Below are 26,347 nucleotides of genomic sequence, written 5' to 3'. Positions count from 1 at the left end.
GCCTTGGCAAGACCAGACCAGATGATTTTTCAGGCCTTACACTGCCTGCAAGCCAGATGTTCCCCACCCCTTATTTAGGGAATAGATAACAGACTAGTTGAAAGTTTTATCTATAATGCTTTATATTACTTGTAATTATTCATATATGTTATATGTTTTTTAATAAACTGTAACACGCTAAATGGATCTTAATTGTTATCTTGAGCTTGACTAATTTCACTTAAGCAGTAATTTTATATGGAGATAAGAGACATTCCCAGAGAAAGTTTGATTATCTGGTTTTCCAGAGTGACAGCCTGTCAGACCAGTAATTTGATTTTGACAGTGCCCCATAATTGATCCATCCAGGAAGACTGATGCCAACCCAACCCACAAGCAACAGATGTACAAACTAGAATGACATCCCCTTTCCCAGTTTCTAGTTACATGGTAAGCTGACTCAGTAATAAAAGAGTCACTTGGTAATTATGGAATTAGATTAAGAGAGGTTAGCTAATCTTGTAGGTAATTTCATCTTATTATTATGAGCCCAATGAATGTCCCTAATCTACAGCAGAAAATATCTGGTTGGTGTCTCTCCGATTCAGTATGTCTTCTCTGGACATTGCAGAATTCACATTCCAAATTGTCCTCTGACTCTCTGTCTCTAAATTCTATAATACCATCCCCTTTTGATGACACACTCTTCATATTTGTTATTATGCTACAGGTAAGTCATTTTCCCCTAAGCCATTTTATGATGATTTAATTGTTCAACCCTCAGAGTTCATATGTCTCACTGCAGCAGCCTAAGGCTGCTCTCAGGTAACCTAGTGTTGGACTAGGAAGCCAAGTGATTAGCCTGAATTTCTCATTCTCTTTCAGCTTCACTGGGCATATTATATCACATAGATATTATAGTCATTTATTCAAATAAGTAGAGTAAGGGATAAACTAATTTCCCCTGCTTACCTTGTATTGGATTATGTTCTATTGGGGTTAAATGAAACAGTTAAATCTTGCAAGCTCATTAGATTTTATTTGATTCTGAAAGTAATTTTATGACGTTGTTCTCTTGTAGAAGATAGGGCCTGTGGCCTGAGAAGTACTAGATGGTAATCTTGCTAAGCCAATAAGATAATTGAACAGAAACAGGAAAATATTGGTCCTGGACCCAGAATAAAGCAGCTTTCATCATTTCCTGAAATAACCTTAAAGCAAGAGTATATATGTGAAATCTAGATGTGTTCAAAACAAATTGGAAATGACTATTCTGTTTCAGACAGACTTACTACCTTCAATAGTAAATTATTTCAATCTTTAGAAGAGAGTTAATTTTACAAAAATTTGATTCACACAAGTTTATCAGAGCAAATCATTATAAGCAAGAATATTCTGGAAAGAAAAGCAAAAATGGGTGATGCATGTTATATACTAGAAATAGGAGCAGATCTCGAGGGTAGCTGATTTAATTACATCTTCCTGCTTGTTCTGTTTGCTCTAGATTTAATCTACAAAATTGAGCTTGCAGGGGGCCTAGGAGCAATCTTCCTCCTCATTATACTGTTGGTGGTCATCTACAAATGCTACAGCATTGAGCTGATGCTCTTCTACCGACAGCGTTTTGGAGGTGATGAAACTACTGATGGTAAGCTGTCTCCTATCGTTCAAATTCAATGAAAAGGCATACATCTGTGATTAAGACAGAGAACATCCCAATTCTTAAAAAATATTTAGCTATTTAGGGGTAAAGGACTATGATGGCTGCAACTTACCCTCAAATGCTTTAGGACAAATATCTATCTACCAAGAGAGAAAAGAAGAGAAAATATTAACAATAGGTGAATCTGGGTAAAGGACATTTGTATGTTTGGGAAATACTTTTATTTTTATAATGTTCCCATTTGAGGGTACTTCAAAAAGTTTGAGAAGAATGGAATTAAGATAAGTTTATTTTGTTGAAAAAATTTTGATGTTTTTGCAGTTTTTTATGCTATGTATTTTCTCAGATTTTTTTCTTTTTAATTTTTCCTTTTTTATTATTAATTTAAATTTACAAAACAAAACTTGTGAGACAGTAGTACGAGTTCCTGTATACCCCTCACCGAATTTCTGCTATTAACATCTCATATTAGTATAGTAAGTCCTCTGGTATAGTTGAAATTATTTTCAACTAAAAAGTTTAACAAGGAGATATTAGTTGTCCTGAGAATAAAACTACTGTGGTCAAAGTTCTCTTCTTCAATAAGTAAGAAACAGTTAAAAACAAATTCTATTTTCCTCCAGAGAATTCAAATTTACCTATGAATTATTTTTAGGCATTTTTGCCATCGAGAAAACAATCATGCAAGAAACTGATGAAAAGCTGTGGAGAGATCCCCTTTACAGCTCAAAGTAGATGAGCCAAAATATATTTGGATGCTTGTAGCACAATTCTCAAATGTTTCTCAAAGGATAACAATTTTGAGTGTGTCTTATAATTTTGTTCTATACTGTTTTGGATCTTTAGAAAGCTTATGAATGATGTATTTTAAAGCATTTTATTGAGCCTTGTTTCTTTGACCATACAAAAGTGATTAAAGTTTTTCAAGAGAACAAATTGCCATGTTTCCAGACAATACCAACAAGAAATCCTAACATGTTGTTCCTTATAATTTAAGTCCTCACTCCCAAACTACTATAAGCCTTGGAAATGTGTGCAGAATTCCATTGGTAAGCCATCTTTTTAAAAAATATATTTATTTATGTATTTGAAAGACAGAGAGAGAGAGAGAGAGAGAAGAGAGAGAAGAGTAAGCAATATCTACCATCAGCTGGTTCACTCCCCAAATGGCTGCAATGGCCAGGGCTGGGCCAGGCTGTAGCTAGGAGCTTTATCTGGGTCTCCCATGTGGGTTCAGGTGCCCAAAGTACCAAGTACTTGGACCAATCTTCTATTGCTTTCCCAGACGTGTTAACAGGGAGCCGGATTGGAAGTAGAGCAGCTGGGACTCGAACTGGTGGTCCTGTGGGATGTCAGCATTGCAGGCAACACCTTAAGCTTCTATGCCCCAACACTAGCCCCAATTTTGTTTTATAGTGATAGATATAGCATCAAAATTTTTGAGGGATCTTATTTCTGGCCATATTGTTACTATTAAATAAATGGTGATATGAGTGAATTTTAATTGACTTTTATGTTTGCAGTAAATTAGAGAAATGTTCTTTGATGGGTACATAAGTGTATTCATTCTCAAAATTGTATGCTTACCCAACAGTTATAGCAGCCTATTCAAAAGTACTACAGGGGCCAGCACTGTAGTGAACTGGGCTAAGCCTCTGCCTGTGGTGCCCAAATTCTATATTGGTTCTGGTTCGTGTCCCAGATGCTCCTCTTCCAATCCAGCTCTCTGCTATGGCCTAGGAAAGTGGTAGATGTCTCAAGTGCTTGGGCCCTTGCACCTGTGTGGGAGACCCTGAAAAAGCTCCTGGCTCCTGGCTCCTGGCTTCAGATCAGTCCAGCTCTGGCCATTGTGGCCATTTGGGGAGTGAAGTAGCAGATGAAAGACCTCTCTCTGTCTCTCTCTCTCTCTCTGTAACTGTGCCTGTCAAATAAACAAATAAATCATTAAAAAAAAGTACTACAGACACTTATTCAGACATATCTTCAAAATGAGGGAGTAAGACTTTTTTCACTTTTTCAAACATAATTATACACTATAATTACATATATATTTGTATATACATATATATATGAAAATGTGGTCAATAACCTCTGTTCCTATATACCACAGTTAATGTTGAAAAATTTGACCTTTTACATGTACACATAAAATAACTTGATTGACTATGCTGTTGAGGCAAACTGTTTCCTTAATGCCAACAAATAGCTAAATTATCCAAATCGGAAGGTTTAAAAAATACATTGTTTATACATAAAAGAACATGAACGAGAGGCTGCTGTGACTCATTTATTTTGAGGCATGATTATAAGCAATTTGCTGATATCTACAAGATATTATAAAATCTGTTAAGCTATTCTGCAATAATTAATTACTTTCATCAACTATACCTAATAACCTAGACTAACTGATCAGTTGTAGTATACATTTGTAAGATTAAGTACATGTTAATATCATGGGATCTTCCAGCACTCAAAAATTCTATTGTGTATCTTTGTCTCCAATGTGGCCCATGTGGTCAAAATTGTCAGTAATACATGTTGATTAGAGAATTGTGTATATTGATTCCAAACTCATTGTTTGGGAGAAAAATGCAATATGGAATCAGGGTACTTTGAGGATTTTCATTAGGAAGAAGAGTTAAAATATTTTATATTCCTACATAAAACCTTGGGCCTTACACAACTTCTGTACTAGCTGAATGGAATACTAAAACATCAGTAGGCATGGGGTGGGGTGAGGGTGAATTAATGAATTTTAACACCGTTTTAGAAATGTCTAGTTGTATGTTGCCAAATGTCAGCCTAATAACCACCAAATTTTTATTTCTTCATTTAAATATTTTGGCATGTTATAAACACAAATTAATTTTACCCATATTCTCTTTCTTCATGCTTTATCTTTGTATCTATAGTAGCATTTCTGAAAGCTGTTATAAAATGTTTTATATTTTAATAAATATAATCTATTCAATAAACTTTTTGACTTCTTAGCCATTTTTTATGTGATCTGTTTCATTTCACCTCACCAATCAGTGATTGCTCCATTTAGAAGCTCAATGTTAGCACTGTGTTTAGCATAGCTGCAGAAGAACTGGGTTGTAAATAGGTATGGCTTCATGATGGCGAACAGGATTAAAATGAGATTTCAAATGACAAGAGAACAGTTCTTCCAAAGCGTGGCTCTCGTCCTCCTAAATTCTTCCTTGACTGAGAACAGTATACCTATGGTGATCACTGTGCTAGTCCTCGTCCTTAGAATGCTCTGACTGCATCGTGCCGTGCTCTCGGGTTCCTCAGGTGAGCTTAGGCAGGACGATTTCACACAGATGATTCAGTAGGCTTTCACAGAAAAGTGGTGTCACAGAACGGCCTTTAGGTTTTAGAACAATTTTTCGGCCTTGCTGTTAACCTTATTTGCATTATATTATTGCTTTTGCTGTGCTCATCTTGCTTTCTTTATAGCAACAGCTGGGCTATTCATGAGATTTTCTTGGCTGTCTCCATGAGGCTGAAGTACATTTTTTAAACTGTGGCATCTGCGTCACTGTTGGCTTACAAGTTGGCATCCCAGAGCTTCTGGGACATCTGACATGGTGGCTTTGAGAGCGCTCTTCCTGCTCTGGATACCCATCATGATAAGCTTTTCACCTTTAGTTCATCTTAAAGGGACATGACTGAAACCAGAAACAACCATTTTCAAATGAATAATGTGCTTCTGGAATTTTAGGTAGAATTTGTTATCTATATGTTTTAAATATTAATCTATATCAAAGGCATGTGCATTCTTTGTTGTAACTTGGTTTCAATATGCAAATCTAGAAATACTTTTATAAGGAAGTCTTTGTAAAATTAAACAGTGCCATCAGAATATAAGTGGAGCAGGTAAGGATAGGACCAACAATATGTGAGTTTAGATGCGGTTGAAGGGCCAATAGATATAGTCAGTACAGGCAATGGGAGAGTATTCTACAAGGTCTGGTCAGATGAGTGAAGAATCAAGGGAGCCATTTCAGGGATGTCCAGCTCAAGTAGATACTCAAAGAGTTATTGTTGGATGGGTAATTACATAGTTAAATTTAGGGAAGTTTGTGAAATAGGAAAATTTCCTAAGTCAGAGCAAGCAAAGGTCTAGTCTAACTCCGAATCTGAGACAGCAACACTATCCACCAAGAACAATGAAATATATTCTGCTCATAGGAATAGATCTGCTTGTCCTTTGGCCTATTTTATTCTTCCAGCTGTCTACCATCGGCAGCTCTGAGTCCCAGGTGAGTAATTATAGCTAGAGAAAGTCAAGGGCCTGCAGGTGCATCCTGTACTTGATTGGAATAGGGGCAGAGGTGCTAGGATTACCAGGAGGTTCTTACATTAGCATGGCTTATGAACATTCTCACTTCCAAGTGGAGTTTTATGCACAACAGTGGAATGGGCCCAATTTGTGAGCCAAATTATCTCCTCCACTATCCAGCACAGTCCTTCATGTGCATCTGCTTCTAAGCAAGCAGGTGTCATAACCAAAGTTTATAGAAGCTTTTGCAGCCAAAGGATATGCTGAAGAGTATTAACTCTTTTCTCCTGACTTCAGGTACCATTTTACATACATAAGCAGAGTTCATTTCACGTGTGGGTAGTGAAGGTTAGACTCTAATTGGAACTAGAACAACATAGCCTACCTAAGACATGCCAAAAGTCAACAAGTCTCAGGATATAGATCTCATTGTAGGCTTACAGTTTGCTCCTCCTCCAGCAAGCAGCTAGGACTAAATCATTAGTGGTTTAGATAAGTGAGTGGCTGCCTCATTCTATAAATTACCTTTGGGTTGGCTTTTATCTATAGTCCAATCAGGTCTGTTTTATTGGAGAATATTGAAGTGTTTTAAAAACATTCTGAAATGTTTGCCAGTCTTTAAAAATTGTTATCTGCAAGTAACTGTGTTTAAATAAGTTCTAATAGTTCCACATGAATCATGCTCACTACATTAAATTTAAAAATAGTTTTTCTAGAGTTAAAGAAATTTTGAAAAATAGTAGTATAGCTTTTCCAGCGCGACCCTTCTAAAACCTATGGAGATGAATACTTTGAGTAGCTGCATTCATTAACATTTTGCAGAAAAAAATGCATGTATAAATGCACATTTTCTCTTTGGAGAGACTGGCTCTGAGCCAATACAGCACAGGAAGAAAAAAGTACACCCACAAAGCACAGTTAACTCCCTGATTAAATGTGTGAAGGGAAAACCTAATTTGGCAATAATGGAAGAATGTATATTTCGAAACAAAAGCTTCTTTCGGAACTTGTGTCAAATTAGTTGGCCATGGACTGAACAAGAATAACAGCCAGTGCACTGTATAAAACCCAGCTGCTGCCTCTAATATTTGGTAATGAACTGCTTTTTGTATATGAAGATGACAACACTAACCAACTGGAAGTATGGCATGTGCTCTGAGTAGTGTCTCTAGGAGTAAGGCTGGATTATTTCAATCTTCCACACTATAGCGTCCCGCCCTTCTTGGATATCTTGCACATATTTGTGCAAACAAGATATAGTCTGTGACCAAGTAACAGAGCCAAGCCAACTGGCACATAAAGGGTTCAAATCCATGACTTTGGTCTATTTAGTCCTGCATTCAAATACACTGAGCTAATCATTCACACATCACTGAATATCACAAATGTGTATGGTCACCAAAAGTCACAAATAATAATTCTGTCATTTATTCTGTGGCATCTTATAGATGGCCGAATTACATACAAATTTTAGTTCCTACTATTTAACTGTGTTACGTTGAATTAGATTCCTTATAACATATCAAGTCACTTATTTTTTCTATTACTAAAGACATTCACCAATTATAGTGATTATTACAGCCTGTTAGTGGGTATAGACTTTTAGTACATAAAAGGAATCTGGCAATGTTTACAACACCTTTGTTGTTTTTATATTTAAGACAACAAGGAATATGATGCCTATCTCTCTTACACAAAAGTGGATCAAGATACTTCAGACTGTGACAATCCTGAAGAAGAGCAGTTTGCTCTTGAAATACTGCCAGACGTCCTGGAAAAACACTATGGATATAAACTCTTCATTCCAGAAAGGGACCTGATTCCAAGTGGAAGTAAGTACTTTCAAGTATTGTATCTAAAATGTTTAGTTTCTTTAAGGAAGTTTTAAGGAAGATTCAAACATTAGAAACAACTATTTTGACAGATGTTTCTCACAGGAGATTTTATTAAATGCAAAATTTCCCCCAATGCCTGCAATGTTCTGATTTTCTAGCATCTGAATTTTTTGAAAAAGCATTCTATCTTATGTTTTAGGTGTGGTTTTACATTTCGCATTAATGATGTTCTTTTTATATTGCCTTAGTGTTCTGAGAACTTTATGATCCTTTAAAAAAGGCTTGTAAAAATCAGTTAAAGCCTTTCCAATGTGTTTCAGCTCCAGATATGGTCTTCCATCACTGTGCTTCTACATATACCTATGATGGTTGTCACTAATAACTCAATTTATCTCTTTCAACCTTGTTACTCAGTATGCTGTGTTACTGGCCCCCAAACTTAGGGAAACTGTCCACTTAAAAAGTTACATGAGACCAGTGGATATAGCACTCACACTGTGTGTTTAAATTATTTTCAAGAACTGCTGAATACTGTCAGCTTAAGTGCTACTTTTAAGTTAAGCTACACTTGATATTCATAATAAATTAAGTTTGAAGTCAAAATATGTGCTTTTTTTCTCTGAATTGTCAGGGTGGGAACAAGGTAAAGTGTAAAGAACATACAGAGAAGCCTGAGATATGGTGCCTGCCCTCAAAGAGCTTTAAATGTCATCAAGAGCAAGTAAATGTGCTAGAACTCATTTGAACATGTTTCTTTGTTAGTAGTCTTAAGAGATAAAGATTGAACGGATGAATAAAAATCCAAGCATGGTGATGTAAATACATATAATAGAAACAAACTAAAAAGCTTATATTTTCAGTACTTGGCAGCACTAAAACTAATTTCACATGTATTATTTCATTGATTATACACAACAATCTTGTGTTGAGAGGAGAGCATACTAATATCCTTATCTTACAGATGAGGAAACAAAGGCTCAAAGAAGTCTAATATCAGACAGCTGGTGAATGGTACAGCTGGCAGCAGTGCCTAGAGCTGCTGATCTCTGGTTCTTACTGCACTAGGTCATGTCTAAATAGCATTTCTTCAGATTGTCAGCAGTCGATCGGAGTCACTAAGCTGACAGGAGACAAATAGAAACATCTGGCTTTGAGTTGTTCATCTCTTAGGATATGTGTATGTCTATATACGCTTGTGTGTATGTGTTAGTATGCATACAGGTGTATGGAAAGGAGCAAAGAAAATAGTCCATTACTTTTCCTGTTCCACGAATGTCAGAATTCTCTAAGCTTCCCAGCGTCCTCAACTCTTTTCTTTGTAAACCCCCCCCCCATTTTCATAACTTGAAAAATCATTCATTCTACATTGATCGATTCCCTGAGGAACATCCTAATATCAGCCTTTTTTTAAAATTCTTCTGTGTCTTTTTCCAAATCCAGTGTCCTTTGCATCTTTTCCATTCTCACATCTACTATCTTAGTATGGGACTTCACTAGCTCACTCCTGCAACATTGATGATCTCTCTTCCTATTCATTAGCCCTACTAATAGCATGTAACCCTCCTTGATCATGCCACACAACTGTTCAACAACTCTAATTGTTCACTATTCCTACAAGATAAAACCTTTAGCTAAACACTTCTACAATCTGCTGCCCAGCCCATAATTATCTCCTAAACTATGCTCCTACCATATCCTTTATTCATACCTTTCACTCTAGAAAACTCTGCATTTGACATACATCATGTGACCCTGCAGCACTTTTATTCATGGCAGTCTTCTGTGCCTTTGCAACTCCCATTTATCCTGCTTCATATTTTACCCCTGCAAAAGTCCATAAAACGTCTTCAGAGCTAGAATCCATGGTGTATTATTGGTTTTACTGTAAATTTTGTGCTCCTGTGATATTTTATATTATTTTATAATTTGATGTAGCTTTCCATCTATTTATGTCATGTCAAGTCAGCAAGATTGTAAGCTCCATGAGGCTAGGAATTGTAATTCATTTATCTTCATGCTCCTATTGTCATCTAGCAGTGGACTTGAGCTCCTTAAATATTTCACAGATGTTTGTTGATTTTGTTTCAATAGTATTGCTTTAAGACAAGGAAAAATAATGAGAATATAAATAAAGGTTTAAATTTTTACATGACAGTATCTGAAAGGCACTTTCCCTTAACAGGGAAAATGTGAATGCTAAAAAGTTAACTCTCTACTCAACTATATAAAATATATATGTAATTAATAAGAATAATCTTGGCCCCTAGTATAGGCTAATAAGTATATTGCTTTCATTTTCTCAGATATTAGAATACCTGCAAAAGATAAATCAAAAATTAAAAATACTTTTCTAATTTTTGGACTAATTCATTAGATTGCTGTGTATTTTTTATGTTTTGCCAAGAATGCTTTGTTAAATTTGGAAATTCTGAAAATTCTATTTTAGAGTGATACTATCTTAAATTGTAGTAAGGTAATATCATGACTAAAGTGGAATTTATATTGTATGTTAAGTCATCTTCAATAAGACTCAGTATGGTACCAGCCTTTCTGCTGTTTTGCATTCCATAATTGTTAACACCATAATAGTCAATCTTTATCAACTCTAACAAGTGACTAAAAGCCTGTCAGTTTTTGTGCTTAAGATTTCAAAAATAACTATCTTCTGAGCTAGAAAACAATACTTTAACATTATTTTATTTTATTTTATTTTTTTTTTTATTTTTTTTTTTTGACAGGCAGAGTGGACAGTGAGAGAGAGAGACAGAGAGAAAGGTCTTCCTTTGCCGTTGGTTCACCCTCCAATGGCCGCCGCGGCCGGCACGCTGCGGCCGGTGCACCGCGCTGATCCGATGGCAGGAGCCAGGAGCCAGGTGCTTTTCCTGGTCTCCCATGGGGTGCAGGGCCCAAGCACTTGGGCCATCCTCCACTGCACTCCCTGGCCACAGCGGAGAGCTGGCCTGGAAGAGGGGCAACCGGGACAGAATCCGGCGCCCCAACCGGGACTAGAACCCGGTGTGCCGGCGCCGCTAGGCGGAGGATTAGCCTAGTGAGCCGCGGCGCCGGCTTTATTTTATTTTGACAGGTAGAGCTATAGACAGTGAGAGAGACAGAAAGGTCTTCCTTCCATTGGTTCACCCCCCAAAATAGCCGGTACGGCCAGCGTGCTGTGCTGATCCAAAGCCAGGAGCCAGGAGCTTCCTCCTGGTCTCCCATGCAGGTGCAGAGCCCAAGCACTTGGGCCATCCTCCACTGCCTTCCCGGGCCACAGCAGAGAGCTGAACTGGAAGAGGAGCAACCAAGACAGAACCGGCACCCCGACCGGGACTAGAACCCGGTGTGCCGGCACCGCAGGCGGAGGAGTAGCCTAGTGAGCCGCGGCGCCGGCTAGTACCTTAACATTAGAAAGAGAACTGGGACAACATACAACACAGGTGATATAATTTACCCAGAATTCAGTAAATGACACTTGCCTATTATGTGACAGTGAGACCCAGAAAATGTGAGAAAGATGTGTTCCAAACTTGTACCCTCTTTCAACTTAGCTTTTATTTCTTTTTAATCATTTCTTTCAAACAGAAAGATACAAAGAAAGATATGTTCCATCTACTGGTTCGTTCCCCAGATGTCTGTTGGAACTTCAGCTAGGTCTCTCATGTGGGTGGCAGGGAACCAAGTACCTGAACCATCACCCACTGCCTCCCAGGGTACACATTGACAGGAAGCTGGAATCAGAAGCAGAGCCAGGACTCAAACCAGGAGACAATGATTTGGGATGTGGGAGTCCCAATTGATTTCTTAATTGCTGAGCCAAACATCCGCCCCTCAGTTCCATTTTGATTACTTGACAGACCAACTCACTGCATCAATTTAGCCAAATATGTGGTGGAACCTTTTATATATCACTGAGCCAACTGGTTCTTGAGCTAAATTGATTGAAATTTATTCCTTGCTTTGGTGTATTATAGTCTGAAAGTCATCTTTGATGGTGGGGTATTAAGCTTGCACAATCCATAAAATTTCCTAACTTAAAACTCCAAGAATTTTGTTAAGGACTAGAACATACTTCATAAGAGATTATAGAAAGGAATCACCCAATTTACACTGGCATTTAAAATAATTCAATGAAAAAACACCCAAGATGATGTCATCAGGGTGCATAGAACTTTTCTAGTTGATAAAAGATTGTTTTAATGTTTTTGAGATTGTACAACCATCAGACTGAGCAGGGACTTGGCTCTTGGGTACTCAACGGTGCACAGGAAGACTTCTTTTACAAGTAAGCCATTTGGGACAACTATGCAGTTTTTAGATGCAACCACTGGAGGGTGTTTGATTTTAATCCTTCCTTCCTGAACGAGGAAATTCATGTTCGTTGAATTCCGATTTGTGAGTGTAACCTGCAGAGGTTCTTAAAAAGGCCCTTTGACAATTTTTCTTTTCCATCAACATTTCAGAGCTAGCTGAGCAGTCACCATGTCACGATTAACGAGTTTTTCCTTGGCATTTTTAGCACGCATTCAGGAAGTCCATGAAGTATATGAATAATATACTTGATTTACACATGAATGACAGAGTAGAACAGTTTGGACTTGGTGTATGTGTGTTATTAAAGAAGCTTCTGTGGTCTGTATTTTCAGCCATTCGTACAGATTTAACAGGTTATGCTATATAAATATAGACACATTCCTGTGGGGGAAAAAATCTAGTTACCATATTATAAGCTGTGTTTGTCCCTCACATCTTTTTCAAAACACATTGACCTAAAACTACTCCTTCCTCCAAAACTAGCAATGTGGACTTTGAGGATTATAAAAGCATACTTCATAAGATAATTTTTGATGTACAACAATAATTATGAATCAAATTAATGAAGTCTATGACAGAAACTCATTCATGTTTAATGATTTCACTTTCAATGTATCTTCAGTTTCTTTTATGCCACTCTCATGGTTTTCCACCTCACCCCAATCAACACACACACACACACACACAGCTTTCCAATGCACACAGTTTCATAAGTACATGAAAATTTCAATCTCTCTCTCTCTCTTTCTCCCTTCCCTCTCTCTCTCACTCCCTCCTTACCTTCTTTTTTTGCTTTCACTCTCATTCTCTCCTTCTATCCCTCTCACATGACAAAGAATTTTCAGAAAGCCTGGATACAAAGATGACAGTTTCCAAAGTGAACTAGAGGTGTCTGTACCTTTCTATTCATGCTTTATCAAGCAAATGTTGTCCTGTACCTTCATAAAGCAGCAAAAATGGGGCGATTCAATGCAAATGTTTTTCCTAAATGCTGAAATTAAGTCTTTAGATCTGGACATTATTTTCCTGGCAGTAACGACTTTTCCATTCTTGAGCCTGTGGCCAGAATCTTCCTTATGTTTTCTCAGGTTGGGTGCCTAAATGTGGCAAGAATTCCTACTTTCCAGTAAAAGTTTGGTCTGTCTCTTCCCAGACTAGAAACATCTGTCCCTGAGAACAGTAAAAGCAATTTTGTTGCCAACAGGCATCTGAATGTCAGAAGTGACAGGCAACCAAAAGAAAGCCAGATAGAAAACACCCTACTCAAACTGCCTAGAGACACAAACTTGAGAAGTAGAGATTTTCTCACCCCTGCAGCTGCTGGGTTTTGCGGTGTAAAGTACTCTACACAGAGCACATTGTGTTCATGGGGCCTAGTGGATCCTTGAGGAATGAACAGATGTGCTCTAAAGCTGACATGTGACCAACAGAACCCAGCTGTGCAATTGAGATCCTGAGATTGGGGACATTTTTGGATGAGTACCATTTAGGCTCTTGGGCTCATCTTATCTCATTGTTTCTGCAGAGATTTAAAAAATATAAAAATATGTAAGATTACTGAGTCAGGCTAAAGCCCACTGGTCAGATGGAGACAGTTGTATTCTAAGAATAAAAGTAGAAACAATCTAATCCTATAGGCCTTAAAAGAAAGCAAGTAAGGCGCTTAAAAGTTCATATGCATTATCTATTAACAGTTATAAATTGAGCCAGTCCTGGTTGAAGCTTTGTAAAAAGCTGTAGATGTCAAAGTGGATGTGAGGACTGAAAAAAAAAAAAAAGAGTCCTTCAAGGGCTTTTACTACAATTTCTCCTTCTATTCATGGGAAGATTATGATGATATCTATGTGAGTTACTCACACATGAATGTACCCAGAGAAATATACTAATGAGCTAAAAGTAGTATCATCTATTGAAATTATATTTCTGGATTTAGTCTCAGGTATAAAGTTTTCTTTCCATTTGTTTTCATATTCCATTTTCCGTGAGTTTCTCTAGCTCAAGAATCCTAGTGCTTCTTCAGTAATTTAAGGGAAAAATATAATGTCTGATTAGATTCTTGCATTTGCCAGACTTTCCTCACTAGTCTAATCTTCAGTTCTTTAATGCTTAGTGCTAGCCATGTGATTGTGCTGACAATGAAATGACAAATGACTGGAGAATACATCTGGTGTCAGATGATCCCTAGTCACTTCTGAAGTGAGGCATGCAAAAAACATTTTTGTACATGGATCTGTAAGTATTCATTGCCAATAGTTCCTCTAATAGCCAAACAGATTGGATACCATTCAAGTAAGTTGTCCTTGGGGAGTAATAAAATCCTTTTCCAGGCAATCTGACGTCTGTGACCTAAAAAGTGTGAGGCAGGGGTGACATGGACAAGCATGAAAATTTAACACTTTGTGTGAAATGTACTCACATGAAATAAAATTAGATGTATTCACTATCCCATTCATTTTAGAGTGAAAAAGGAGGGAATTGTACTCTAATATGCCCAGAAATGGTCTGAGGTTTCTTCTTAAAGTTTGAGGTAGAAGTTAAGATCCATTGTGTAAAATTTTCCCCAGGACATCCACTGTTTGGTGATGTAAAACATAGGTACCTTATGAAAACCTAGTAGGAGACCTGGATAAGATTGCCTTACTCGCTGAAGGAGATACAGAAAAGACTATATAAGTAGCAAGTGGCTTTGCTCCTTATTCAGAAAGGTTGCACTAGGGAGAATTCATTACAAGTTTCTAGGATGGAGGTAAAGGGATAAAAGAGGAGAGGAGGCTATTTTGTGGACTCTCTTTCCTTGCTACTCTCTTCTTTACTTTCCTTTAATACTCTTAATGTGTCTTCTTTAATTTTTTTAAAAAAATATTAATATAAAGAGAACAGATTTCATGTATTCCATAGCTATATTTCTAAGAAGATAACCACACTTCGCTCCCTCCCTCGGTCACCCACCTTTTTTCTTGTCTTTTTTTTCCTTCAATTTTTGCAAAAGCATGATTTCAATATACTCCATAATCACAGGCTTGATGCACCACTAACCATAATATTCAACAAGACCATAATATTCAACAAGTAAAAAGTAGAAAAACCACAGTTCCACAGAAGTATAAACAAGGGCCAAAAACAACAATCAAATCACAAGATATATATTTCTGTCCTATACATTTTTTTGTATTCTATATCAATTACCACATGTCAGAGAAAGCATATGATATTTGTCTTTTTGGGACTGGCTTACTTCACTAAGCCTAATGGTTTCCAGTTGTATCCGTCTTGTTGCAAAGGTCAGGATTTCTTTTTTTTTTTTTATTCTGGCTGAGTAGTATTCCATAGTGTATATATTCCACATTGCCTTTATGCAGTCATCAGTTGATGAACATCTGGGTTGATTTCTTATCTTAGCTATTGTGAATTGAGCTGCAATAAACCTGGGGGTACAAATAATTTTCATATGCTGATTTCATTCTGTTTGGGTAAATTCCCAGGAGTGGGATGGCTGGGTCGTATGGTAGATCTATTTTCAGATTTCTGAGGAATCTCCATACTGGCTTCCATAATGGTTGCTCTAGTTTATATTCTCACCAACAGTGGATTAGGGTACCTTTTCTTACCTACCTGCACTCTTGATGAAGAGGTTAAGAGACAAGAAAAATAAAAAGCTAGATCTGTGGACAGCATTCCAGAGTGGATACTTCCCACTATCATGCTTCCCTACCCATCCATAAATGAAATACAACAGAAAAAGTAAAGGACTCGATACCAGAAATACAGCCCAAGTGAGAACTGCAAGTAAAGCTCCCTGCACTCACCAGGTCTCAGTAAATCTGTGTTAACCATTGATTGCCCCACTTATCAGAATTAATTAGGGCCCTCATGCTAGTCAACAGAAAACAAACTCTTACCTAAAAATGTAGCCCAACTATCTATGTGTGAATTATCAAACCAAGGACTTTGAAGGGGAGGGGGGCAGAAAAGGTTTTTGTAGGGCAAATAATATCACACACAGAAAGCTCCACCCCCACGCTCATCTCATTTTTAAAAATTGTGTAGCTTCAATCTCCTTGGCAGCCAACAGAAACAGAATCTTACATCTCCCAGATGCAGAATCCAGACCCAAAAGTGGTAGCTATATTAGCCAAGATAGTTAACCAATCTAACTCTTCTGATAGGTTAGTATTTGGTATCAGCATTTAAAACTCCAATAGTATTAATATTCTCATTGTGGCTACATTATTAAGTATGTCACTGTACGCCTCTAATTATACCAAAAATCTAATGATTTTTCCCCAATATTCCCAAGTGGTAACTAATGTCATTTCTTTGACATATGGGAAACCTATATAGGCTTGACTTTAAGTCTTAATATATTAACCTATTGGATTTAGAAACCTTACAGTTGATGTCATTAGAGGAGTGTTATCGGTTCTGATGCATCCGATCTCGCCTTAATGAGGCATCTTTTTAACTAATAGTTGCCGTATATAGCTGTGAGTTTAAGCATTCCAAATCACTATTATTTGAATTGGGCTAAGTAATAGATTATACCTTTGTCTTTTGGCTTGGTTTTTGTCTTTTGCCTCTTTAAAAAATATGTTATATGCCCCTGAAAACAGCCTTGCCGTAAGTGGAAGTGTCAGCACCAAAATTATTTCCAAGGAACTAATTGATTAGTTTGAGAAATCAAAAGGTTACTAGGCGATAGCAAGACCACATAGGAATTGGTGGTTATGGAGTTTTTTCTCCCTTGTCCTTCTGCCTATATCTATAGCATACTCAGAACGTGAGGATTAGCAGAGTACTGAGTTCTTTGGGGAAAGTATACGACACCCATTAGAAGAAATTTCTTGCAGCTGCCATTCTTCCTGCTTCTGTTTTGTCTCTTCCTCCTTCATTTTTACTTTCTTGCTTTGTTAACAAGTGATATAATTTGTTTTCAAGTCACTTTTCTATATCCAATCCTATTTCTCCTCTGAATATACTAGAATTTTGTTTTATACAGCTGTCTCTGAAAGAGATTTTAAAATTGAATTTGCTTTGTTTTAAATAAAGTTTAAGTGTTCAGTTGCCTTGTTTCCTAGGAATGCTGATGCTGCTGACATGATCTTTCTTCATTTCTATAAGAGGTATATATCACAAGGAGAGGCTGGTGACAATGCAGTTTCTTCTGGAAGATTTTCCTGAATTGGTAGCATAGAAAATAAAGAAAGTGTTTCTTTGCATTTACACTTATAGTAGGAAAAAATGAATCTATCCAAAATTAAGCATTCCTATCAAAATTATGTGCCCAAGGATTTTCCTTTTCTTTTCCTAATTGCAAAGATCACAAATAGGTTAGATGTAATTGGCTTTGTGAAGGGTCTAATAATCTGCTGCAGTTTCACAGACCTGATTAGGGAAACAGGAAACTATCAGACAGCTTTTTTTGATCTTTTCTGTTATCTAAAGTTGCTTAAAACCAGAATTTGCAAAGAAATGACTTAGCAACCTTTTTTAAGGGCCATTTCATATTTTTTGGTAGAATAAGAGTATTTTAAGGGATTCCTGCTACTCAGTTTCCAAATTTGCCTGAACAAGTCAAGGCAAGATTTAGTGAGGATTTGTATGTGCTGTGGATTTAGGGATTTTTTTTTTTTTTTGGAAAAACATTTCTTTATTATCTCTTCGTGGTAACAAGCTTTTTAAAACGTTTTCTGAAGGTTTCTAAAATGTCTCCCACAAAACCACAGCCCTACCAGGGCAAACCCCAGTGCCTGTCAGAGACTACACTATGGACTAGCAGTGTCTTAACTTGATACCTGTTTCTGCTTAGTTTATTTGGAACAGTTTCAAACCTAACCACCCTGCTTGGTCTCTTTAAAGGTTCGGAAAGTAAAAAGTTGGGCTTTGTGGGTCACATATGGTCTCTGTTGCACGTATTTTTCTTCTTTTTTTAATTACTCTTTAAACATGTAAAAAAAATTGTTGTTAGCTCATGAGCCATACAAAAGCAGGACATGGGCTTAATTCATCAGGCTCCAAATCTCGGTCACTGGATGCACACATGTAATCCCTGAGTGAGGGGGAAATTATTTAGGGCCTTTGCTTCATAGAAGCCAGTAACATTAGAAGTTTATAAAAAAATGAACTATGTCTGTTTCCTCTCCCCCTCATTTACTTCTATTTTCCATGATGGCTAGGTCTTGTGTTTCCCCGCCCCCCAAAGCAAAAGAGGAAGAAGGAAAGATTTAAGTAGGGAGGGAAGAAGGAAGAGAGGGAGATTAAAAAAAAAAAAGAAGACAGGAAAGGATGAAGAGGAAAGGCAAAAAGAAAAAGTGAGAAACAAAGAGGTAGAGAGGGGGGAGGGGGCAGCAAATGAGAGAAAAACATAGAGAAAAACAGAGGGTGAGCCAGAATATGGGAGCTAGGGCACAGTGTCTCCTTCTTTTCCTCGGAGCCAGGCAGCTCTCAGTGGCACCTCCCCAGCTGCTTTCAAACATTGACGTTGCTGCCCAGCCACTGATCAGCATCCCAAGAAGTGAAATGTGGGCTTCACATCTGAAAACTTCCACTTGGTTCTTCACCAAGTGAAATGGAACACGAGATCCAGGGCCCAAGCAAATGGCTTGTGTTTTCTTTGGGACACTTGGGCTGTGTCTACCCAGGGAAAATTTTGATGTACTGACAGACCCCAGTGCATATGATTAATGTATATATAGGGCAAACCAGGATAATTCAGAACTTTTTTCTTTCTTCCACAGCAGGTTTTCAGCCGGAATTGTCTGGATGGTTGCCTCAACTCTCCAGTAGACTTTGCCAGGATAAGCACAGCCAGTGTAGTACGCAGGAGACAGGGACCACTCCCTCTCTCCAAGGTTCCCTTCAACACCCACGCCCTGTGCAGCTGAGCATAGTGGGATCTGTCCCGACAGGCAGCCCTTCTAGGGGCAAATGTAAATTTGGCCTAATGAGTCTCTAAGAAGCCCCAGGAACCCTAAATGATACATTCTGCTTCGCTGTCAAAAGGCAAAATATAGTAGATGGGGAAAGGGGGAAAATCATACTAATCAGGCAAAAAAAAAAAAGTGTCACTCTATTTCCTTCCCCATCCCAGAAAGGAGTAGTCAACTGAAGCCCCTAATATCCCAATCAATTTCATGAGTACATATGTATATGGCTTCTTGACCTACCAAAGATTTCTAGCTTGTAATTTTTTTTATTTACATATATACAGATGTGTAGATGTAGCTTTTGTTTTTAAGAGTATGCTTAAAAATATACTTAGACCACATCCCCAATATAGAGATACTGTTGTTCCTAGAGGTATACTTTATGTGACTCTGTGTTGCTGACAAGGTTTGTACAGGACAATTAAAAATTTTAAATAACCATTTGCAATTAATACGAGAGGAATACTAGTCAAAGTTACCCCTTGGTACATTATTTTGCAAAGAGTCCCTGTGTAAAAATGAACAGCTAACACAATTCACCTGATAAAACTGTATTTTCATGGATTCCTGCACAATACCATGGTTCTGGGTTTGGGTTTGATTTTGTTTTGTTTTGGAGGAAAGGTGAAAAGAACAATGGGAAAGATGCATGATAGTTTATTTTACTGTATCTTACAGATCCAACTTCTAATGATGAAGCTTCCCACATAACTTTCTTTTTGGGAGCAGAAAGAAAGGAAGAAAATGAAGAGTCAGAGCTGTTGATACATTGGGATAATATTTTTCCACTCTATTGAAACTTTCTACCTTTCCTTCCATTCTGTTTCACCAGTTCTCTGATAATACCAGAGTGATCACGTCCCCCATTGCTACTTGTGTTGTGTGTTTCATTTTGTTTTTTCAGATCTCAATGCGGATTGTGCCCTCTGAATACGTAATCTCAAAGTAAAACCCTCAAAATTCTTAAGAGGTTGTCTTCTGACTTAGAAACTGCCTGATCTTCTCACATACAGTCACTGTAACTACTGCATGAGAAAGTGCTGCAATGTATTAATTCAAAATTAAAAACAGCAGTAACAAAAAATTGTCAAATAGCACGCTATGTATATCTCTTTTTTCAAGTTTGTGTTATCTCTAGGGTGTATAGAAAGTTTGCTGATTTTCACTTGTGAAACTTTTCTTGCTGCCAACTAGTAGAAATAAAACCCTGGAAAAGAGAGATCATCTGTGAAATATGCATCTGTAAAATCCGTTTCTCTTTGCAAATGGCGTGTACTGGGCTGCTTGGTGGCCCCACACTATGTGATGGATGTGACGTCTTGAAAGCAGTCTGTAACCCTGGGCCAGATTTGCAGCAACAAATGTTGCCATGCTTCTATAGGTACTGCTTTTGCTAGAGGGCACTGTGCTTTAGACAAGGCCTTGTGCTCGGCTTAGGAAAGAGAGCTCTCTGGTGCAGCACCTGTGTCCAAGTCTCCATTTGTCAACACTTGTATGCGTTTCCCTTTTTGGCAGATACGACTTTGGGAAGCATGATGGCAGAGGGATTATTCTCCGGGATAAACACATTTAGAACTAGTTCAGTGTTGTTGTACCACATACACACACACAAAGCCATATACGTTAACCTAAATTCCAGCATTGCTGCACAAAATAGACTCCTCCTCCTTCCTCATTCATTCCTTACCATTTCCCACCTCCAACTCTACCCCTTCACTATTCTGTGGAACAAAAAGCAGCTGGTTCAAATGAAAGTCATGGGCACACACACTTGCCTGTCTCTGGGTTTCAAGGTCCAGAGACAGAACCTAAGTTTGCATATGACAAAAAGGATTCTGAGAAACAAGCTGACTATGGTTTTCTAAAAGAGATTTTCCACCGTGTCTGTATCACAATTGTCTCTCAATCAGTAAGTATACATAGCTGTCCCCACCCCCCAAGACACACACATACATGTTTAATAATTGAACATTAGGAGCCATATTTACAGTTATTCTTTGTCAAATAAAATAAATACTATTAATAAAAAAGGAAGAAATCTAGGGAGGGAAAGCAAAGCAAATCCCCAAATACAGAATCCTGTATTTATTAAAAGGCTCTGTTTTTCTTTTCATCGACCTGTTGATGGCTTGTTCACTCAGAGTACCAGCCTGGAAGCTTGCCTTGAATTAAATGATTAAATAAATAAAAAAAATTACTGAAATACACCTAAACTCTGAAGCAGTCAAGGTTTATGCTAGCCAACAGAACACTGTAAGTAATGATGAGGGCAAAGAAAATAAAGTTTATAAGCAGTTGTTTTTCTATTTTTTTTATTTTTTAAGGAGACGGGCTTTCTGAATGTACAATACAAGAAAAGAAAATGTGACGGACTTTAGTGAAAGACTGCATCTTTGCTATACTAGAGTGCAAAGCTGATGCTTAAGGACTGGCAATGTCTTTGTTTTACCCTTTCTCTCTTTGTGATTTGTAGCATACATTGAAGATCTCACAAGATGCATTGAGCAAAGCAGAAGACTTATTATCGTGCTAACTCCTGACTATATACTCAGACGGGGATGGAGTATTTTCGAACTGGAAAGCAGACTGCATAACATGCTAGTCAGTGGAGAAATCAAAGTGATATTGATTGAGTGTACAGAATTAAAAGGGAAGGTGAATTCCCAGGAAGTAGAATCACTAAAGCGCAGCATCAAACTTCTGTCTCTGATCAAATGGAAGGGACCAAAAAGCAGCAAATTAAATTCTAAGTTTTGGAAGCACTTAGTATATGAAATGCCCATCAAGAGGAAAGAAATGCTCTCTCGGTGCCACGTTCTGGAGTCTGCAGAACAAGGACTCTTTGGAGAACTCCAGCCCATACCCTCTATTGCCATGACCAATACCTCAGCCACTCTGGTGTCATCTCAAGCTGATCTCCCTGACTTCCACCATTCAGATTCAATGCAAATGAGACACTGTTGCAGAGGTTATAAACACGAGATGCCAACTACCACCTTGCCACTACCTTCCTTGGGCAACCACCACACTTACTGTAATCTGCCTCTGACGCTACTCAACGGACAGCTGCCCCTTAATAATGCCTTGAAAGATACACAGGAATGTCCCAGGAACAGTTCCCTGCTACCTTTATCCTCCAAAGAGCTTAGCTTCACCAGCGATATTTGGTAGTGGAAAATTTGAGTTCCTCCCAACAGCATAGATGAGCGGAATGTCTGCTATACCAAGCATAAAGTATACCTAATAACATTGAGGTGCTGACAACGTATTTGAAGAAAAAGGCACACAAGTCACTTTTGTACTTAGATATTTTTGTTTACATTTTTAGATTAGTGGGGGGAAGGAAAGAAGGACTTCTTTTGTAGTTTGGCACCTTGTTCCAATGTACAGTTTTGATTTCTTCCTGAAAAGAATAGTTTTTAAATTCTGTTGTTTTACGATACCACACAGACTGCAAGCTCAGTAGGTGAGCTATCTTTCCCATATATATGAATATTTCAGTATTTACATGGTATTTGAAATAAGGAAAAGTTAAAGACTTAATTTGAATTTGAAAGTTCTGAACTAAGTTTAAGGGTAAAAGTGAACTTCTATAGAGTAACTGAAAAATCAGAAACTATCAAGAAAGAAATGTTGAGGCACTCCAGTTGGAAGATTGTTTGTCGAGGAAGATCAGCTGAGACAAAAATGATTGAAACGTTTAGAACTTCTTCAACATAATGGACCACTTATGTAGACTAAATCAACAGTTCACAAAAACAGCTTTTAGAGTTATGAGGCAAGCATATCTTCTGTAGGCAAACTAGTAGGTAGGTAAACAATGTGCATTTCTTAAGCAAATGAATAGACAGGTTGTGAGTTCTTTTAGGATGATTTTGAACCCTGTGGCTTTCTCACTTGTTTCAAATGTTTCACAACCTTGAATATACATTTTAAAGTGTACATTATATTGTTTTCTAACAAATTCACATTTGGATTTTTTTTATCCAAACGATCTCTTGGCCTGCTATAAGCTTTATACAAACATGTGGGCATCTTCCTTACCTTTTTCCAGCATCATTGGAGTTTGAATACATCTTGACTGAGTGTCAGCAATTGAAAAGAATACAACAATAATCACAGACAAAGTGCTAAATGATTCAAGTTTACTAGTGGTAGAGAAGCTATTGCAGTTTCTCATTTGCAATGTAGTTATGAAACAGACTACTCTGTATCTACACAGTATCTGCTTGACCATGTGTGCAAGGCTCCTGCAGAAGTATCTCTAGTCCCAGTGCTTCAAAGAATACATTTGATAGACCCAGCTTCTCCACTCCCCAGTAGTGAATGTGACTGTGCCATTGAAAATCCCTGTGACTAATCTAAGATATTGTGTATTTGCTGTAAGGAATGTGCCCCTAGTCTAGTATTTATTGTGAATTCCTGCTATATGTTTTTTTCCGATTAATCAGATTCAATGTGCTCACCACCTAGATGCCTGTTGGAGTCAATTGTTAATCAAGGTTGATTCTGGCATTTTGCAAATGATTCTTAAATCATGTTCTTGGACAAATACTAACAAGGACAAGTGTACAAAGAGTGTAAAAATTAAGAATTTGCCCATCCCTTGTAACTGTGAAATCCAAGTGTATAAGAGAACATTAGGTAATATGCTTTGATAATTCCTTTTGACCTCTTCCATTATTGATTCCCTGTGATCCATGACTTTTATTCAAAGAACTTGTTTCTCTGTTGCATTTCTGCTGTTCAAAAAATGCATTATGCACAAACAGTATGTGAAAACTTAGCGATGTGTGCTCAATTCATGGTAGGACAATTAATTACTCCTTTGAAAAGTTCTGTTCAACACATATAGGTGTTTCATGGATGTATTTTTTTCCACTGAGAAAGGTGATTTTACTTCTGTAAAACCTATAGGTATTTCAAAATGAAAATTTCTCAATTTTGAGCTGTTTTCCAAGTGTTAGAAAGTTGTATTTACTCTGATTGTTCTTTAATGCTATGTATAATTACTAAATTAATAATCTGCATGAAGTGAGTAGTATATGTTTAAATGACCAATTGTATTTTTTATTATTTTATTTTTCGCAGAAATCTAGATTAATCCAAATAGAATGTTCAGTGGTATTTTTAAACTAATAGTTCTGTACTGAGCATGCCAGTTCTGAAAATATAACATGGGTCTCTCTGCTTCCTTTATTTACAATGATTAAACGTGGGTAGCAATTTGAGTTGGCTGGCCACAATGTGTCCTTTCACTACTAGTAGGTACTCAAAAACAGAGCATTCACACTTGTGCTAGGGAACTTGACAAGAAACCTTTTCTACCATTTTCAGGAACCAATGTGTACACTATCTATAAAAATGTATTTCTAGATGGCGATTCAAAATTTAATTTTCATCTAAGATTTTTGAAAGATATAGCCCATAAGGGTATAAGTATTTAGTCTAGAACATGATATATTCTCCCAGTTGCTTTCATAGCGGGAAAAACTTTTTTTTCTCATCAATTTTTTTGCTGACATTGAATTTGGAAATGTAGAGAAACACTAGTATAAACTATTTCTCATATGTTTGCAACACATTTGTTGTTATGTTATATATAAAATACACACTTCAAAATTAAAGTTATTTTTAAGGTGAAACATGCTGAAAACATCAGAAATGATGGCAGAAATGAGAAATGCACAGAGGCGATAGATGCATAGGTGATAAAAATATATTAAGAACAAACAGGGCTCAGGGAGATGGATGATCTATACATGGGCTTAATTTGGTACAATGTGAAATTTAGAGGATATGATAATCTATGGGATCCAACCTAACTATGGTGATTCTTAAAGGTAGCTGAGTGGTTTATGAAAAGATGTCTTTCCTTGCCACATCAAAATGTTAACTGAATTAGAATCAAATCTGTTCTGCTTTCAAACACTTGTTAAAAAATATGGACAGAGAGACACTTACAGGCTTATGGTGAGGACTGAACCAAAGATAGCATCATGTGAAAGGGGTTGATATTCTGTTTGAGGATTAATGATTATCCTTGTGGAACTTACCATCAGGAAACAGGGTGCAGAGAGGGATTCAAGAGTTTGATTATGAAAGAGAAGTTTAAAGCATAGTTCAAGAGGATATGGAAACGAGTACTAGCCCAGAGATTACTAATACAACAGGTTGGAAAATGGAAAGTGTGATAAAGAAGAAAAATCTGGCAATTAAGGGAACAAGACTCTTTAATCTACTTGATATTTGCAGCTTTTACAAGAGTATGGAACCACTGGTTTAAAGCATTTCCTGCTTTTTGGCATTTTATTTTTAAGTAAATTGTTTTTGGAACCAAATGTTTTCTAGAAAATTAATGGCCAAGGAAATATCTTGAATATTGCACATGGAAATCTTTATACTCCTTCTGGTCATCCCCAAAGGTGAGGCAGTGAACTGATAAAACCAGATTCAAGTTAAGATAGAAAATAGTCCCATAGTGATCAGTTCAGGCTGAACACTTGCAATTGTTGTTGCTCTTTTATGGGAGAGAATTTAATGTTGAAAATTTTCTGGCTCCAATTTCTCCATTACTCATGCATTTTTGTTCTAAGATGTCTGATAGAAGGTCACAGTGCTGAGCATTAAGTCTCGCTGATGAATGTATAGGACATTTTGATAAACAATAATCATTCACTTCAAACTCATATCAAACTTGCATTTTTTTTGGAGCTAAAATCAGCCACAGTCAACTTCATATGATTATTTGGAGCTCCATTTCATTACTGTGAGATCAGAACTTGTAAAATCACTCACATCCATCTCTAGTTATCTTCCCAAATGCTCACTGCTGTTCGCTCAACTACATTTTCTCCAGATGACATTAAAGTCAATCATGAGTGTTTATTGAGTGCCTAATCTGTACTGGTCACCACATAAAGTATAATCCAAGGGTACACCAGGAAGTTCATGGAAAAATGGAATTAAAAGATAAGTTAATTTTGGTGAAAAAATTTCAAAAAATAACTATTCTTAATTCTTCAGTTTGAGGAAAATGCATATCATGAAAAAACTATGCATGGACAATTTTTAAAAACTGCACCAAAGTAAACTTATCTTTTAATTCCATTGTGCACAAACTTTTTGAAGTTCACACATACAAATGTTTTTCAGAATTGAAGAACCCATTCTCAAATAGTTTGCTCATCATATACACAAAGAAAGGAGTGTTTGTGAAAACATATTCCAGTGCAGGGAGAGTAATGCATACACGCAGTGTAGATGAGATGGGACAATTCAGTGCCAACTTGATCAAGAGACACATTTGAAATAGATGGAACAATGGTGAAGAATGGGAATTTGCTAAGTG

The 26,347-nt window shown here is 37.2% G+C and overlaps 1 protein-coding gene across 1 annotated transcript in view; it reads left to right on the top strand.

The window, feature by feature from the left end:
- The window catches only part of IL1RAPL2 (interleukin 1 receptor accessory protein like 2), a 1,316,228-nt gene extending 1,292,004 nt beyond the window's left edge, over window positions 1-24,224 (top strand). Inside the window, exons 9-11 of the mRNA XM_008272830.4 lie at window positions 1,484-1,627; window positions 7,592-7,762; window positions 21,470-24,224. Of these exons, the coding sequence (XP_008271052.1) occupies window positions 1,484-1,627; window positions 7,592-7,762; window positions 21,470-22,167 (1,013 nt within the window). The 3' untranslated portion in view covers window positions 22,168-24,224. The remainder of the gene's footprint in view (window positions 1-1,483; window positions 1,628-7,591; window positions 7,763-21,469) is intronic.
- Window positions 24,225-26,347: the final 2,123 nt, after the last annotated feature.

Source organism: Oryctolagus cuniculus, chromosome X (assembly GCF_964237555.1).
Source record: "Oryctolagus cuniculus chromosome X, mOryCun1.1, whole genome shotgun sequence".
NCBI classification, from domain to species: domain Eukaryota; kingdom Metazoa; phylum Chordata; class Mammalia; order Lagomorpha; family Leporidae; genus Oryctolagus; species Oryctolagus cuniculus.
This window is presented reverse-complemented; position numbering and strand designations above follow the sequence as displayed.